The sequence below is a fragment of the Grampus griseus genome (genome assembly GCF_964374135.1).
Source record: "Grampus griseus genome assembly, chromosome: 5".
Classification (NCBI taxonomy): domain Eukaryota; kingdom Metazoa; phylum Chordata; class Mammalia; order Artiodactyla; family Delphinidae; genus Grampus; species Grampus griseus.
The window spans coordinates 66,800,675-66,816,960 of record NC_138998.1 but is presented as its reverse complement, the minus strand read 5'-3'; the positions used below and the strand labels follow the sequence as shown (position 1 = coordinate 66,816,960).

The 16,286-nt window shown below is 34.1% G+C and overlaps 1 protein-coding gene across 1 annotated transcript in view; it reads right to left on the bottom strand.

Moving 5' to 3' along the window:
- IL1RAP (interleukin 1 receptor accessory protein) overlaps positions 1-16,286 on the bottom strand; it is a gene marked incomplete at its 3' end in the record, with an annotated part of 124,327 nt that overhangs the window by 15,001 nt on the left and 93,040 nt on the right. Inside the window, exons 6-8 of the mRNA XM_082655107.1 lie at positions 13,947-14,018; positions 11,844-11,970; positions 9,293-9,441 (exon numbers count right to left, since the gene is read on the bottom strand). Of these exons, the coding sequence (XP_082511233.1) occupies positions 9,293-9,441; positions 11,844-11,970; positions 13,947-14,018 (348 nt within the window). The remainder of the gene's footprint in view (positions 1-9,292; positions 9,442-11,843; positions 11,971-13,946; positions 14,019-16,286) is intronic.

The following is a 16,286-nucleotide window of genomic DNA, read 5'->3' as shown; positions in this document are numbered from 1 at the left end:
GAAGAGCTACCAGTGAAAGAAAAACCACCAGGGAAGAAATGACTGCTAAAGAGTTGGGAACTGAACAACTTAGGAGCACATACAGGGCTGAGAGACATTTGAGTTAAGACCACCCAGACTGAAGAAACTTTATTTAGCTCCCCAAGTATTAAGTAGAGACCCCAGATAGTATATGCCTTAGAAATAGGTCCAATCTAGCCTTAGAGAGAAGCCTAGTTTGGACCTACTCTAGAAAGATAAGCAAGATGCTTCAAATAAGCAAGATGTTATGCAAGTAAATTAACTACCTGCTAGAACAAAAATTAACAGGCATTTATAAAATTCAGACAGTCAATAGTGTACCATCTATAATGTCCAGTATAGGATTAAATAAAAAAACACAACTAGACAGAAAGAAAGCCAAAAAAAAGGACCCATAATCAGAAGAAAGATAGCCAATAAAAATGGCTATCATGTGGAATTAGGAGATAAATACTTTAAAATGAGTATTATAAATATATCTGTTGAATTTAAAAAAAGACCGTGAACATTATAAGAGCAAATAGGAAATATCAGTACAGACATTTTGATGGAGAAATATAAATTCAAAAACTGAAAAAGAAAATCCTGAAATTAAAAACATTGCAGATTAGATATCAAGAAAGAAATAGTCAGCAGAAACCATCCTAAGTGAAATACAGAGTGAAAAAAGGATGAAAAAAAAAATAACGAGAACCTCAGTGACGTGTGGGACAACGCTGAGGGGTCTATCCTAAATATAACAAGTACTAGAAGAAAAGGAAAGGATGAATAAATGAAAAAATGAGCAAAACATACTTGAAGAAATAATGGCTGGTTTTTTCAAATTAAATAAAAAATATACTCACAGAACTAAGAAGTATAAAGAACCTTAAAGAAGATATATACAAATAAAACTACAGCAAAGTGTATCATGATGTAAGTTTTGAAAAACAATGAAGAAGAGAAAATCTTAAAACCTGCCAAAGAAAAAGAGAGGGGGTGTACACAAAGGGAAACATGATTAAAAAATAACAAGAAAACCCTGCCTGATTCATATTAGAAATAATATTAGCCATAAGACAATGGAATTGCACTTTCAAAGGGCTGAAAGAATAAAAAGAAAAAGAACACTTCCAACCTAAAGTTACGTATGCAGTGAAAGGCACCAGAGCAACATAATGAGGAAATAAAAATCTTTCCAACAAGTTGTGCTGGAACTGGATATCCATATAACACAAGATTAAACTTCAATTCCTACCTCACAAAATACATTAAAAATAATAATAATTGGAGATGGATCATAGACCCCCCCCCCAAAAAAAAGATGAAGCTTGATGACTTGGGGGTATTTCTTAGAACACAGAACACAATACCATTAAAGAAAACATTAATAAATTACACCTCATCAAGAGTAATAACCTTTGTTCACTAAAATATACCAATGAAGAAAGGAATTGGCAAGACACAGACTGGGAGAAGGTATTTGCAAAGCATCTATCTGACAAAGAACTGGTATCCAGGATAGAAAAAAGAACTGCTAAGATCAATAATGAAAACACAAACAACTCACTTATAAAATGAACAAAATATTTGAATAGTCATATCACAAAAGAAGATACCAATGACTAATAAGCACATGAAAATGTACGCAGTATCTTAGTCATCAGTGACATGAAAAATACAAACTACAGTGAGCTACCGCCATGAACTCACCAAGATGGCTAAAACTAAGATTAACAACACCAAATGGCAAAGATGTGAATACACTGTTGGTGAGAGTGCAGAATGATACTACCACTTGGGAAGAAACGTCTGACAGTTTCTGATAAAACTAAGCCAGTAATTCCACAGTAGATATTCAGATCAGAGAAGTAAAAATAAAAGTCCATAAAGAGACTTGGATAAGAATATTAACAGAAGCTCTATTCAAAATTGTGAACAACCCAAATGTCCTCCACCCAGAGAATGAATAAATAAGCTGTGATATATTCTTTTAAAAAAAACACTCCTTGGCAAATAGAAGGAGCTAATGACTGATACAACGGCATGAATATTAAGAATATTTTCTGAATGAAAGAAGCTTTATACAAGAGTGCATTCTGTATAGGTCTAGGTACACTAAGTTCTAGAAGAGGAAAAAATAATCTATTCTGATAAGGAAAATCAGAACATTGCCTTGCCAGTGGTGGGGGAGGTAGGAGTAGCAGGGATTGACTGATAAGGAGAAGGAATGAAAGGTTATTATCTATGGTGATAACATTCTATATCTTGATTTTAGGTTACACACATACATATATACGCATTTCTTAAAAATCGTCAAATTATACATTTGTGTTTTGCAATCTGTCACTCTATACAAGCTTCACCTCAAAAAAAATCAAAAGAAATGTAAATAAATATTAAAATTTGGATAATATAAGATGCTTAAAGGTTTAGGTGATAACTTTTACTCATGTCTGTAACTACTTTAAAGGCATCAAAAATAAGATACATTACTGTATGCATACAGGAATGGATAGATGGATAGATATGTGATAAAGCAAAGACAGCAAAATGATAGAATCTAGGTAGGATATATGATTGTTCATTGTATAATTCTTTCAAATCTTCCATGTATTTGAAAACTTCCTTAATAAAGTGTTGAAATATAAAAATTAAGATGAAATAAGATACTTTCAGATTAAAACAAAGCTGAGAGAATTTGTCACCAGCAGATGTGCACCACCAGAAATACTAAACAGTTTTTCAGACTAAAATGTTACCAAGAATGAATAGTGCCAGAAATGGAAAATATGTAAATAAATATAAAAATCTTTTTTCTCAGTTCTTAATGTATTTAAAGGATACTTATTTAAAGCAAAAAATAATAGCAATGTATTGTGGCATTTATAATAAATGCAGAACTGAAATGTATTATAACAATAAAACAAAAGACAGGAGAGAAGTAATGGAAGTATGCCACTTTAAGGTTCTTATAAAATATGTAAAGTGATTAATTCAAGGCAGATTGTGATAAGTTCAAGATAAATATTGTAAACACTATAGAAAAAACAAAACAAAACAAAAAAACATGGAGGTAAAGCCAGTAGGCCAAAGAGGTGATAAAATAGAATACTAAGAAATTATCAATTAATCCACAAGGCAGGGAAGGAGAAAAAAGCAAACAATAGATGTAAATGTAGACAACAAATAGTAAGATGGTAGACTTGAAGCCAATAATACTAATAATTACATTAAAGACAAATGGATTAAACATATAAATTAAAAGGCAGAAATTATCATATAGTATTAAAATCAAAACCCAATGATATGCTGTCTATAAGAAATGTACATTAACTATGAAGACATTGATAGATAAAACAAAAGAATGAAAAAAGATATACAATACAAATACTAACTATAAGAAATCTAGAGTGGCTAAATTAATATCAGACAAAGAATATTAACCAAAAAAGACGTGTCATAATTTAAAAGAGTCCATTCATCGAAAAGACATAACAATCCTGAATGTGTATGTATCTAAAAACACAATTCCAAAATAATGTGAAGCAAATGGCAGAACTGAACGGAGAATTAGAAAAAAACATAATTCTATGTAAAAATTTAAACACCGCTTTCTCTCAAAAGATGAAATATTAGCAGATTTTAAAAAATCAATAAACATATATAAGACTTGAACATCACTGATCACCAATTGACTTAATTGACATTTATAGATCACCAAAGCTGCAGAATATACATCCTTTTTAAGTGCATGTGAAACATTCACCAAAATAGACAATCTGCTGGGAATTAAAAAAATAAAAGAAGCACCTATAAACTTAAAAGAAATGAAATGATGCAGACTATATTTTTTTGGCTATGAAGGAATTAAGTTAGAAATTAGAATCAAATGTGCCACACTGTGCTAAGTACGTGTTACTTGCTCCCTCCAGTCTCACAGACACACTGAGAGTTGGGATCAAAAGAAAGAAAAATGGAAGCCTTGAACCAGTTCATATACACAGTCTGCACCAGAGCCTGAACTTGAACTGAGGTCTGTCTAGCACCAAATCCCATGTTCCTTCCACTTCACTGTACAGTCTTCCCAGGTAGTTCTAAGTCAGAGGTACCCTTTCCCTGCCTTTTAATATCCATTGCTGATTTTTTTAAAATTACCTAGACTTAAATGACAATATGAAATATCAAAAATTATCAAGACTGAGAGAAAATAGTCAGTTCTAAAATTCAAATACATTTTAATACATAATGTAATAAAAAATGTTATCTGGAAACTTCCCAAATATGTAAATTAAGTAACACATTTCTAAATAAACCATGGGTCAAAAATAAGTAAAAGGATAATTAAAATATTTTGAACTGAATGATAAGGAAACTTCAGATTTCATCATTTGTTTGTTTCAGCTAAAGTGGTCTTATGAGGGAAATTTATAGCTCTGAATGTTTATATTGGATAAAAGGATTATTTAAAATGAATGATGTGCTTTCATCTTCAGTTGAGAGAAAAGAAGAGCATATTAAATGCAAAGTAAGCAAAAAGAAAAATCAGAGTAAAATGAATAAAATACAAAATAGAGAAAAATAAATGAAAACACCTTTGTTCATTGAAAAAAATCAGTAAAATTGGAAAACCTCTTTCTTGAGTCATGAGCAAATTGAGAGAAAACATAAATTGTTAATATCAGGAATGACAGAGGGAGAATCACTACAAATCCTGCAGACATTAAAAAGATAAAAAATAACGTAAAAAAATTATGCCAAAAATGTAACAACTTAGATGAAACAGAAAAATTTCTCTGAAAGACAAATTCCCCAAATTGTCACATGAAGAAACAATATCCAGATAATTATTAAAGAAACTGAATTCATAATTTATAGCTTTCCCATAAAGAAAACACAGGCCCAGATAGTTTCATGGGTATGCCCTTCAAATATTCGAGTAAGAAGTAATAACAATTTTACACGTAAGTTTTCAGATAATAGCAAAGGAGGGGTCATCAACCGACACATATCATGAGGCCAACATGACATTTTTACTAGTCAATGGCATTACAAGAAAAGAAAATCACAGACCAATATCCCTCATGAACAAATATATGAGCAAAATCCCTAACATAAACAAAAATCTTCTAAAAATATTAGCAAATAAATACAGGTATATATAAAAAAGGATAATAAATCATGATGATGTTGGGGTTTATCTCATAAATGAAAGGTTGGATCAACATTTTGAAATCAATCAATGTAAAGTATAACATTAGCGGAATTAAAGAGAAAGATTATATGACCTTCTCAATGTTTAAGAAAAGAATTTGACAAATTTCAATAGACATTCATTATAAAAACAATACAAAATGAAACAAAACTCTCAGCAAACCAAAGACAGAAGATTAATCCCTCATGTACATAAAGGTTATCTACAAAAACCTACAAATGACATCATACGTATCATGAAAACTGAATATTTGCCTTCTAAGATAGGGAACAATGCAAAGATGGCTGTTCTCAATTTCTGCTGATTATGCTACTGGAGGTCCAAAAGAGTGAAATAGTCAGGAAAAAGAAATCAGAAGTATGAAGTGTAGAAAAGAAGGAGTAAAAGTCTGTTTATTTGTGGGTGACATGATCAAGTGTGTAGAAAATGCTAAGATGCCAAAAAAATAAAACAAACAGAAACCCTATTTTTTGGTGAATTTAGAAAAGTCAAAGGGCCATAAAAAAATTAATTTCATGTTTATTTTTTATCAATGAGCAATTTGAAAATGAAAAATTTTAAATATCATTATAATAGCATCAACAACAAAATAGTTAGTGATAAATTTAACCATATGTGTACAAGACCTGTACACTCAAAACTAAAAAAAAAAAAAGCATTGCTGAGAATATTCAATTAGTCCTAAATAAATTGAGAGCTATATCATGTTAATGGGTTAAAAAACTCAATATTGGTAAAATTTCAGTTCTCCCCAAATCAATTTATAAGTTAATGCAATCCCAATCAAATTGCAGGAAGCTTTATGTAGAAATTGACAAGCTGATATTAAAATCCATATGAAAAAATATTTGGTCCCTAAAATAGTCAAATCAATCTTGGAAAAGAAAAAAATGGAGGGAAGGACATAAAGTATATGATTTCTTGACTTACTTTAAAGCTGTTAATCAAGACAAAGTAGTATTGGACTAAAGATACACAAACAGATTAATAGGACACAATAGGGAATGCAGGAATAGACCTACACTCATAGAGCCATTTATTTATTTATTTATTTTTGGCCAAGTTGTCAAAACAATTCAATACAAAAAGAAGGGATCTTTCAATATGAGGCTAGAACAACTGGTTTCTGTGTGGGGAAAAAAAAAAAAAAAGAAATTGATCATAAGCCTAAATATAGAAGAAAAGTCTTTATAAATCAAACATTGCTAATATGGGATTTAGAAAGTACTAACTATAATAGAAGAAATTTATTAAATGGACTTCATGAAATTTTAAAAAATTCTGCTTATCAAAAGAAAAAATTCACAAACTGCATAAAAATATTTACATATTAAATATTTAAATATTTATTATATAAATATATATTACATATATCTATATATAGAAAAGATATATAGATATAGATATAATCACTAACAACCCAATAACAAATGGACACCTCACAAAAAGAAGAACTATTATATAATGGTAAATAAGTCCATGAAAAAGTGTTCATGGTAATGTAATACATATATCATTAGTATCTGAGAAATGAAAATTAAAAACAATGTGATACCTGTACCTATCTACTAGTATGGCCCAAATTTAGAAGTTTGACAACTCCAAAAGTAGGTGAGGAAGTAGAGCACCTGGAATTTATATACACTGCTAACGGAAATGTAAAATGGTACAACCTCTTTGGCAACAGGTTTGGCAGGTTCTCATAAAGTTCAGCTTACACCGTGCCTGAATCCCTACAACTCTGCTATTATAAAACTTATGTTTATCGTTTTGACATTAGCTGCCTTTCCTTTAATACTTTGCTTTAACTGACTAGATGAATTTGTGCAGCTGTCAAAAGACCTACCCCTGTTAACTCTTCTCATTCTAGGCTCTGGCCTCTTCCTGTCATCTTGGCAACGTACATAGAATGCTTTGTCAATGAATTCAGAATTCAGAGAAAGACCCCTACATATAGTGTATGAATGTGAACATAGATATCACCTATGAATTTCAGCATTAGCTGGCCCAGAATAGAATCCAAGTAAACAACACCTCTGTTACCACTGGATGTACACAGATCCAACTGGGTTATATGTAATATTAATGCAATTTCAGCACACATCATCTGGTCCAGTAGCTGCATTTGTCACTCCATATTCCTGATACCATTCATATTAAACCACTGAGAACACAGCCTTCTGTGAAAGGAGAGTTACTCAAGCAACTCTGGTGGACAGACTTCCACATCACTCCTAGATTAAACATTATTTTAATTGATTGTTTTGATTCTATCCATCTGACAATGTTATTATGTTTTCCTCCATAATGTTTCCCAAAACACATGCCTCAGAAGATGAATCCCACAAAATGCTCCATACTTAAAGAATCTGGAATCAAATATATTTGAAAAAATCCTGCCTACTATATTCCAACCCCTTGCAGATATTCACATCAAATACTAATATATTAAAGAATCTAAGGGGCCCTGAACTAAACTAACTTGATTGATTTTGCTTACCCCAGACTTCAATGATACTTGAGTATAAAAGACTTTGTCAAATAATACCTGTGAAAATCGTGTGGAAGTAATAATAATGAGCTAACATGCATTGAGCATTTAATATGTTTATACATATATATGCCAGTAACTGTGCTGAGTACTTTAAAACAACCTTATGAGGGAGTGGTATTCTTTTGCCTACTTTAAATAGAAAGAAATTGAAGCTCAGAGAGGTTAAAGTGACTTTTCCAAGGTCACAGAATTAGATTACACAGAAACTAGTATTCCAACATAGGCTATCTGTGCCTGGAGTAAAAATAATGAATTGCAGTACTATAAAGAGTCTTAGTAGTGTTCTTAGGAACTAACTTTGGAAAACACTGCCTTACGTCAAGGGGTTCAGTCTTTTCTCTTTACACTAGCTTCTGAGGAGCAGAAGCAATTAACTATTCAGAACAAATCCACTAAGTCTTCTTAAAAGGCATATACACTTCAGTCCTTTGCTCTTAACTTTCTAAATTGTAATCAAATGTTAAAGTGAAGTCTGTTTTCTCATCAGCTTTAAAAAAGGTTTAACTCCCACTGAAAAATGCAGCAGTTATAAATGAACATTTTTTACTTTTTATATAAACATTATAGGCTCTGACACTGGGATCCAGAATAATCCTGAATAGCTTAACTTCATGTGTGATGAATCATCATCATTATTATCCAGATCACTGAAGAACATTCATGAGAGAATTAATTATCTGGGGTTCTTTGTTAGGTGAGAGACCCATAGAGAATCTTAGACACAAAATGTTTCAGGAGCAACAGCTCACACAAGAAAGCTTTATCATTTTTATTTATTGTAGGAAAATATAGTAATATCGACATAGAAATCATTTTACAGCCTTTTAAGTCATAGTTTAATTAATTTTCATTTTAGCAATTGTGGCTAGTGGTATATTATAAACCTGCTTGAATATTGGCACATAGTGTTTAAAATTATCATTTTAAAATTATATTTTTTGAGAATATTTTATATCTTAACTACTTGAATACAATTAGATGGTTGCTATTTATAATGTTTCATTATTATAGATAATGCTTCTAAGAATACAGATGGGGACATAATTCTCTTTCTGTTAAGTTAGTTGTCCAGGAAAAATTCCAAAAGTATTAAGTCATATGGTACGACTATTTTTTGTAACGCCTAATCTCTGCCATCAATGATTTCTAAAAGGGTCTTTACAATCCACCAACAATAAGTGACTCTACCAGTTTTATTAAATCTTTGGTAGCTTTAAATATTTTCTTTATTTTTCATTACTGTACAGATATAAAACTATGCTTCATTATCATAATCCTATGGAATTTTTAAGTCACATTTGGGCATTAAGATACTAAAACTATAAGAAATATTATAATATTTTGAGTATCTTTATATAAATGGAAACTTTCTCTCAAGATTTTTTCATTCAACTTTAATTCATTACTATGTGTCAGATATGCTAAGTGCTGGAGCTCTCTCGTTCTCAGTTTCTCCTTTTTTCTTATTCACCTCAGTGTTGCATTTGGAGTTCACAGATTCATCTGCTGAGTGCATCCATTACCTTTCTGTTTCACCTTGGCTGGTTTGTCAACCTCCCCTTTGGCATTTCTGGCATGACAGACATAGTTGCGCTTGAGATCCTCAGCAGTAACTTTCTTGATGCTCAGAAGCTGAGTCCTCGTCTCGTCTTCTGTTATACTCAGAGTTACACTAGAAGTAGGGGAAAGAAAATCAAACCATTAGCGAGACTCAGGGGCCAGAGCTCCTAGGTGAGGATGTCGATAAGCTGAGCTGCCTGTGATCCAAAAGGAGTTACAAAAGGAGACTAGCTTCTAGATTCCAATACCATTCTTTACCATCTATACTATACACAATCCCAATATGTAGATCAACTCCCAGAGTTAGCATCATACTACAGATCTGTCTTCAAAGGGAAACGTCTCCTATCCTCAAACATCTGAGGTAGGATGCAGCATCAGTTTAGAGAGAAGTTTCTGAGGCCCGACCCCTTTGGAGTTTGATCCAGGCTTTGCCACTTATTGCTTATATACTCTGGGCATGGTAACTAATCTTTCCACATCTTAGTTCCTCCTTTGAAAAGGAGGAAAGTGGCAATGTCTACATATTGCACTGCATGTATTAACTTACTCTAGAATTCTGAGGATTGAGTATGTTAAGGCATAAGTGTTAGAACAATGTTTAATTAGGCTATTATTATTATTATCCCACAGTGATAGTTGATACATTTCAGAGATTCCCAAAACTTGGATTTTGAACACAGATAGAACATTTTGGTCAAACCTCATGGTTATATCCTAAAAAGAATAAACTTCTCAGAGCAAGTAAACTTCGTGAAAATAAATATATCCAATTCTCAGCAAGTTAGAGATCAAGTGCTTTGGGTCTAAGATCAAGATTTAAGATCCCTTTGAACTACTTTGCTCAAAAGGAGGAAAAAAAATTCTCTCTCCTACAGTTGACTGACATCTGGGTTCTTCTGATGCAGTTTACTGTAGGTCATGAGAATTTGGTTAAGGACTGTGATGGATTTAACCTAAGCTTAACGGCACTGCTGAACAATGAACAATGACTTGTGTTTCAAGAGCAACAAGGAAGAACAACATGACTTTCATTACTATTCATTCATTATTATTGTGAGGATTGGAAGCACAATGTTCAGAATTCCTGAAATAATAACTCTCCTTCTGTGCCTCCAGCCACATCTTTGATCAATTCCTTCAGCAAAAACTGCTCCAATTTCAGGAAACTCCTTCTGTATCTTTTTTTTTTTTTTTTTTTTTTTGCGGTATGCGGCCTCTCACTGTTGTGGCCTCTCCCGTTGCGGAGCACAGGCTCCGGACACGCAGGCTCAGCGGCCATGGCTCACGGGCCCAGCCGCTCCGCGGCATGTGGGATCCTCCCAGACCAGGGCACGAACCCGTGTCCCCTGCATTGGCAGGCCGACTCTCAACCACCGCGCCACCAGGGAAGCCCCCTTCTGTATTTTTAAATATGTTCTGCTTCTCGAAACCTCCACACCTTCGCACATGATGTTCTTTTTACCAGGAACATACTTTTGTTTTCTTTATCTAGTTTATTTCTACTCATCCTTCAAATCTTTATTTAGTCTCTGTATCATTTGAGAAGCATTACCGAATCCCCTAAAGCTGACTGGAATCCCCAACTAAATCTTTCTTCAACATTCCATACTTCCCATTCACTGCATTTATCACATTATACTGGCATTTATGTTCTATCATTGTTACTCCTATAAAATCTACTCAGTTAGGGACTAAGTATCTTGCATAGTACCTGATGACATTTCATAATTTCTGCATAAAGTCTAGGTTTCCTAGTAGGGGATAAATATCTTCTAAATTCTAGAAGTTCAAATAGCCTAAGATATATCCACACACAGATGATAGATAAGGCATAAGTTTTCAGAACTACTTTGTCATGTAATTAGTCAGCTGCTCATTTTAATTAATTGTTGCAGTTCTCCTTGCCAACTCAAGCCACTTCAAAAAAAGTCATGTTTATTTATGAATAAAATGACCCAGCTTGTTACTTGAAGAATGAGCTATATTTCCACACCATCCATTTAAAAAATAAAATTTAAAGAACATTAATGTATTTAGTTAATAGTAAAAATTATTATTAATTAAAAATGTGACTTGTATGCTATGAAAATTAAGAAAGAGGAGGAAAATAGGAAATATATGTTGACTATAAGACAAGAAACTAACACAGTTATCTGAGGCACAAAAACATAGGCCCAGACTCCAGACTTGAGAAAGAGAATAGGGCCACACTAACAGGCTTTCATCCATCCACAACCCTATATCCTGGCCTTTTCATTCATATAGGATATGCATTCCATCTACCTTCAAGTGGGTATCATAAAGATGTAATCAACAGTTGGCATCTGGGGCTTGGATTACAAGTCCAATAATCCTGCTTTGGGGTGTAGCCACTAAAGACTTGAAAATCTTGCTGATTTTTGTTAATGATAGGCAAAAATTAGAATTTTAATTTTCATTGATCAGCATACACTGGAAGGCATTAGGTTGAGGGACAAGGGTTAGTCACCCCCTTGCCTGTGTCAATGATACCTTTCATTAACAGCTACGTCAATAGTGGTGTCCTCTGGCTTTTTTCCATCAATGGTCCACCAAACCTCATTGCGAGAGTCCTTCAGGAAAGTAAAAAAGACTTTACAGGGGATGAGTAGCTCCTCTCCTAAAAAAACAAGTTAACTCATCAGTTTGTAACCTTTACATGGTTATACTGGTTCTATTCTGTGATTACTCAAAAGCCATAAAATTTATGTGTGCCTTCAACCCTACTTCTGACTGATTTTCAAGTGGGCTACCATAAGGTAACCTCTTTCCTTCACTGCATAAGAAACAAACCAAGAAAAGGACAGCAGCTTTATATAAAACTATTAGAATGCCCATCTTTTAATACAACCTATATATGTTCTAAAATGACAGTTATTTATTCAAAAAGTCTCTGACAACATTCCTTTTTTTAGCCCTAAACCTCCATGGACTACTCTTCTCCTTTGTTATTTCCCTCACAAACAATGGGTGATTGAGGTAAGGTTCTCCAGATCTTTGGACCTTGGCCCAGAAAAGATGGGGCAACGCCATCACTGAGAGGACTGGCCAGGCAGGATGCATCTGGAAATGCTCAAGCTATCAGGATGCAGTCAATGAGTTTAAAGACAACTTTTAAATAGAAATGCTATGCTATCCTTCTGAGAGGGAACATGAGGATGGGGGGATCTCTAGGCAAAACTGGTAATAATAATCATAACAACAACAACAGCAGCACACTCACTGAGAACTTTGAATAATTCACTGTGCTAAATATTTATTATATTTGGCTACTTATTATTAAGCTTATTTAATTTTAACAAAATATTATGAAATAGTTTTTAAATTCATGTTTTATAGATATAAAAACTAAAGCTTAAAGATGTTACATGTCATTCCAAGGTCAAATTGTTAATAGTGGCAGACCAGGATTTGACCTAGACTGACTTTACATTTCAGTTTGCCCAGAACAGTTCTGTTTTACGCTTGCTTTCCTAGTTACTTATTAATATCGACTGCTTTCACTCTCAAAAGGTGTCCAGGTTGAGATGATAAATTATATTGTCATCCCAATTTGAACTCAGGTTTGTCTCACTGAGTGGTCATACTCTATCCTCTTTTCCAATGCATGGTTTTTATGCCTTCCTCTCCAGTTATAAAGTGAATATGGATTCAGGCATGTTTTTATAACCATAATATGATAGATAGAGGAAAGATATTTAGAAGATTAATAAGGGTTTACCCTGATAGCAGGAAGAATGTTCATATTAATACATAAAACCACTACTGATTCTAGGAAATCTGGTCCATTTGGGGTTGGCAGACTCCCCTTGGTATTATTTTTTCACAAGGCAGATCCCTATTTGAAACCTTTTCTTAATTTGGGGGGGGGCGTATCATTGTTCTCCACCTATGTTGGACACTGCTTCTATTATCTTTAGTACATTTTAAACAAATTTTCTTTTATACTTTTCATTGGGTTTGAAGTGAATTTATTGGTAAGGATGAAATATAGAGAATGTTAGAATTTTCTATGGTTTTTCAAGTTAACTGTGAAAGGCTTTGAGTCAGAAGAATAACAGGTTATGCCTTATTTGGTCAGTTCCAAATGATTTTTGTCTAGAATGAAAAATTATGAAAACTAAAAGGAAACCCAGGTAGCCAGCGTACGCATTCGAGGGTGTTCTGAATCAAGGTGTACTAGTCCTATTAGTTGTTACCTGTTGAATTCACAGTTCTGACTCCAGGTCTACTCCCTGCTCCTTCGTAGTGGGGTAGAAGTTTAAAGGACATCTGGTGCTCATGTTGAAGTCTCGGTAAACCAAAGCCCTGCACAGGCTAAAGTTTGCATCAAACAGAAATCGCTAATCAGAAGAAAACTGCTCACAGAGGGAGAAGGGAGCATCTGCTGTGAGAGAAGCAGAGAATCCCTGAGCTGCCCACGAGATCAATGAAGCAGATAAGACCCAAAGATGACTAGGTTTCTGAGAGCACTTCAGTTTCAATTCATGTGTTTCTTTACAATAGCCCTCTATTCTCTTGCGTTAACTTAAGTGACATTTTATTCCTCGTAATTAAGAGAATCTAACTGATATTCCGAGGCACAGCTATAATTACCTGGTTCTTTCTCGTAGACCACAAGATCAGTGGGTGAATAGAACTGGGGAGGCAATGCATCGTTTGGAGAGCCTGTGATAGAGAGGAAGGGACAAAGGGATATGACGTCAAATCATGTATCCTTTATTCCGCATAACCCATTTCAAAATTCTGCTCTTCAGTAAAGCATTGCCCAACTTCCTGGCATAGTTTGTCAATTCTTGAGAGGGCCCACAGTTCAATGGATAGTCAATTACAACACTTCTTTCATTTAAAAGAAGCAAAAAAGGGGAAAAAAATATACTGAGGATCCTTCATGCTTCGGATAGAATGTTTATCCAGTGTTTTTGCTTCCCAAAGCCTATATGAGATAAACTTCTTTCTCATACTACTTAATAATTAATCGATTTCAAGTCTTTCTCAATTGTTTCTTTTCTACATATTTCTCTTCAACATGCCCAGAGTGTCTAGTTTGGGAAATGATTAAATAAGTATTAATTAATGAACAAGCAAATGGAAAATTCAAAATCACAGTGTGAGGTCAGTACGTAAGTCTACCTGTTATCTAGTTATCAGTTGAATGTTCATTCATAGGATTGCTGCTTCTTATAACATTATATATTCCTAAACTGAAAGAAAGATGCCCTGAAAGGGTTTAATAATGTAGTATTTAAGTGTAGAAGTTTCAAAGATTTAATGACCATGGTTCTAACCTTGACCTGACCATATACAAAGCATACAATTTTTTTTTTTTACTTAAACTTTGAAAATCTAATCTAATCAACTCTAAGATGAGAGTAATTAAACTTACCTCACAGGTTTATTATGTGGATTAAATTAAGTAATGCATATTAAAGCATCCTACTGGTGTATAATAAGTACTCAATACTTCAGTTTTAAAAAACAAACTTGGGAGTTGGATTAGAAACACACCCCTCACATATGTGTCTGTCAACTTCTATTTCTATAAGTCAAAGTGAACATGCATGCCTGTTCCCAACTCTCCAAAAATGAATACATTGAAGTATATATACATTGGAAACAATTACCAAGATGGATATATGGTTAGATTATTCATGTGACTTTCAATGTCCATTCATGTTAGGTTCTAAATTTAGTCTGATTTTTCTTCTGAATCCGTCCCCAATTCAGCATGATTCCAAAGGTAAGCAGAGAAAGAGAAGTGATTACAAAATTGTTTGATGCGAATTTTATTTGCACTATGTTAAAGCCCTTTAAAAAAATTGTGCTGAACTTGGTGTCAGACTAGTAGAAAAAGCCCTAAACACAGAGTCAGAAGCCTGGGATTTAGAATTACTTTTTCCACTAACTCAGGGAGCTTCTCTAAGCAGGTTAGTTTCTGTTGTTGGGACTCAATGTTTCCATCTATTAAAAGATGGGGTATGAAAAAATCTCACTTTGATATGCTGTCATTTTTTTTTTTCTTTTTTATAAATTTATTTATTTTTATTTATTTACTTTTGGCTGCACTGGGTCCTCATTGCTGTTTGCGGGCTTCCTCTAGTTGCAGCGAGCGGGGGCTACTTTTCGTTGCGGTGCACGGGCTTCTCATTGCGGTGGCTTCTCTTGCTGCGGAGCACGGGCTTTAGGCACGCGGGCTCAGTAGTTGTGGCTTGCAGGCTCCACAGTGCAGGCTCAGCAGCTGTGGCGCATGGGCCCAGCTGCTCCGTGGCATGTGGGATGTTCCCGGACCAGGGCTCAAACCCACGTCCCCTGCATTGGCAGGCGGGCTCTCAACCACTGCGCCACCAGGGAAGCCCTGTCATTTTTAATACAGTGGGTGCAGTAGTATTTAGGGCTCTCCTCTAAATGCCACCTATCCTGACACTGATTCTCTTGATTTCTAGGTCTGATGGGAGTCTGTTGACTCTGCCTAGACACTGTCCTTTCCACTTCTCTAGTTTCTCACCCCCAAAGAAAGCAATGGTTGAGCACTACCAGCAATCGCTACAGAAGTTCCAGTACATAAAAGACATATTTTACCTAATTCAAGTAAAATACATTTTTTTGACAACAGTATTAACTAATATTCATTGAGTTTCTACTGCTTGCCTGGAACTGCATTAGCATAATACGTATATTATTTCTAATATTCTGAACTATACTAAATGTTAGGTTGTTGTAGTCCTAGAGTACAGGCAAGTCATAGTGCTAATAAATGGCAATGGTATAATTTGAACAGAGATATGTCCGCACTCTTTTCACCCTCCAAGCTGCCTTTACTTCATTCATCCACATATTCATTCAGTAGAACAATAGTTGTTAAATGCCTAGTATCTAGGTGGAATTGCTGAGGCCTTGGGAATAGTGCGGTGAGGGTAAAAGATAACCCTCTTTTCT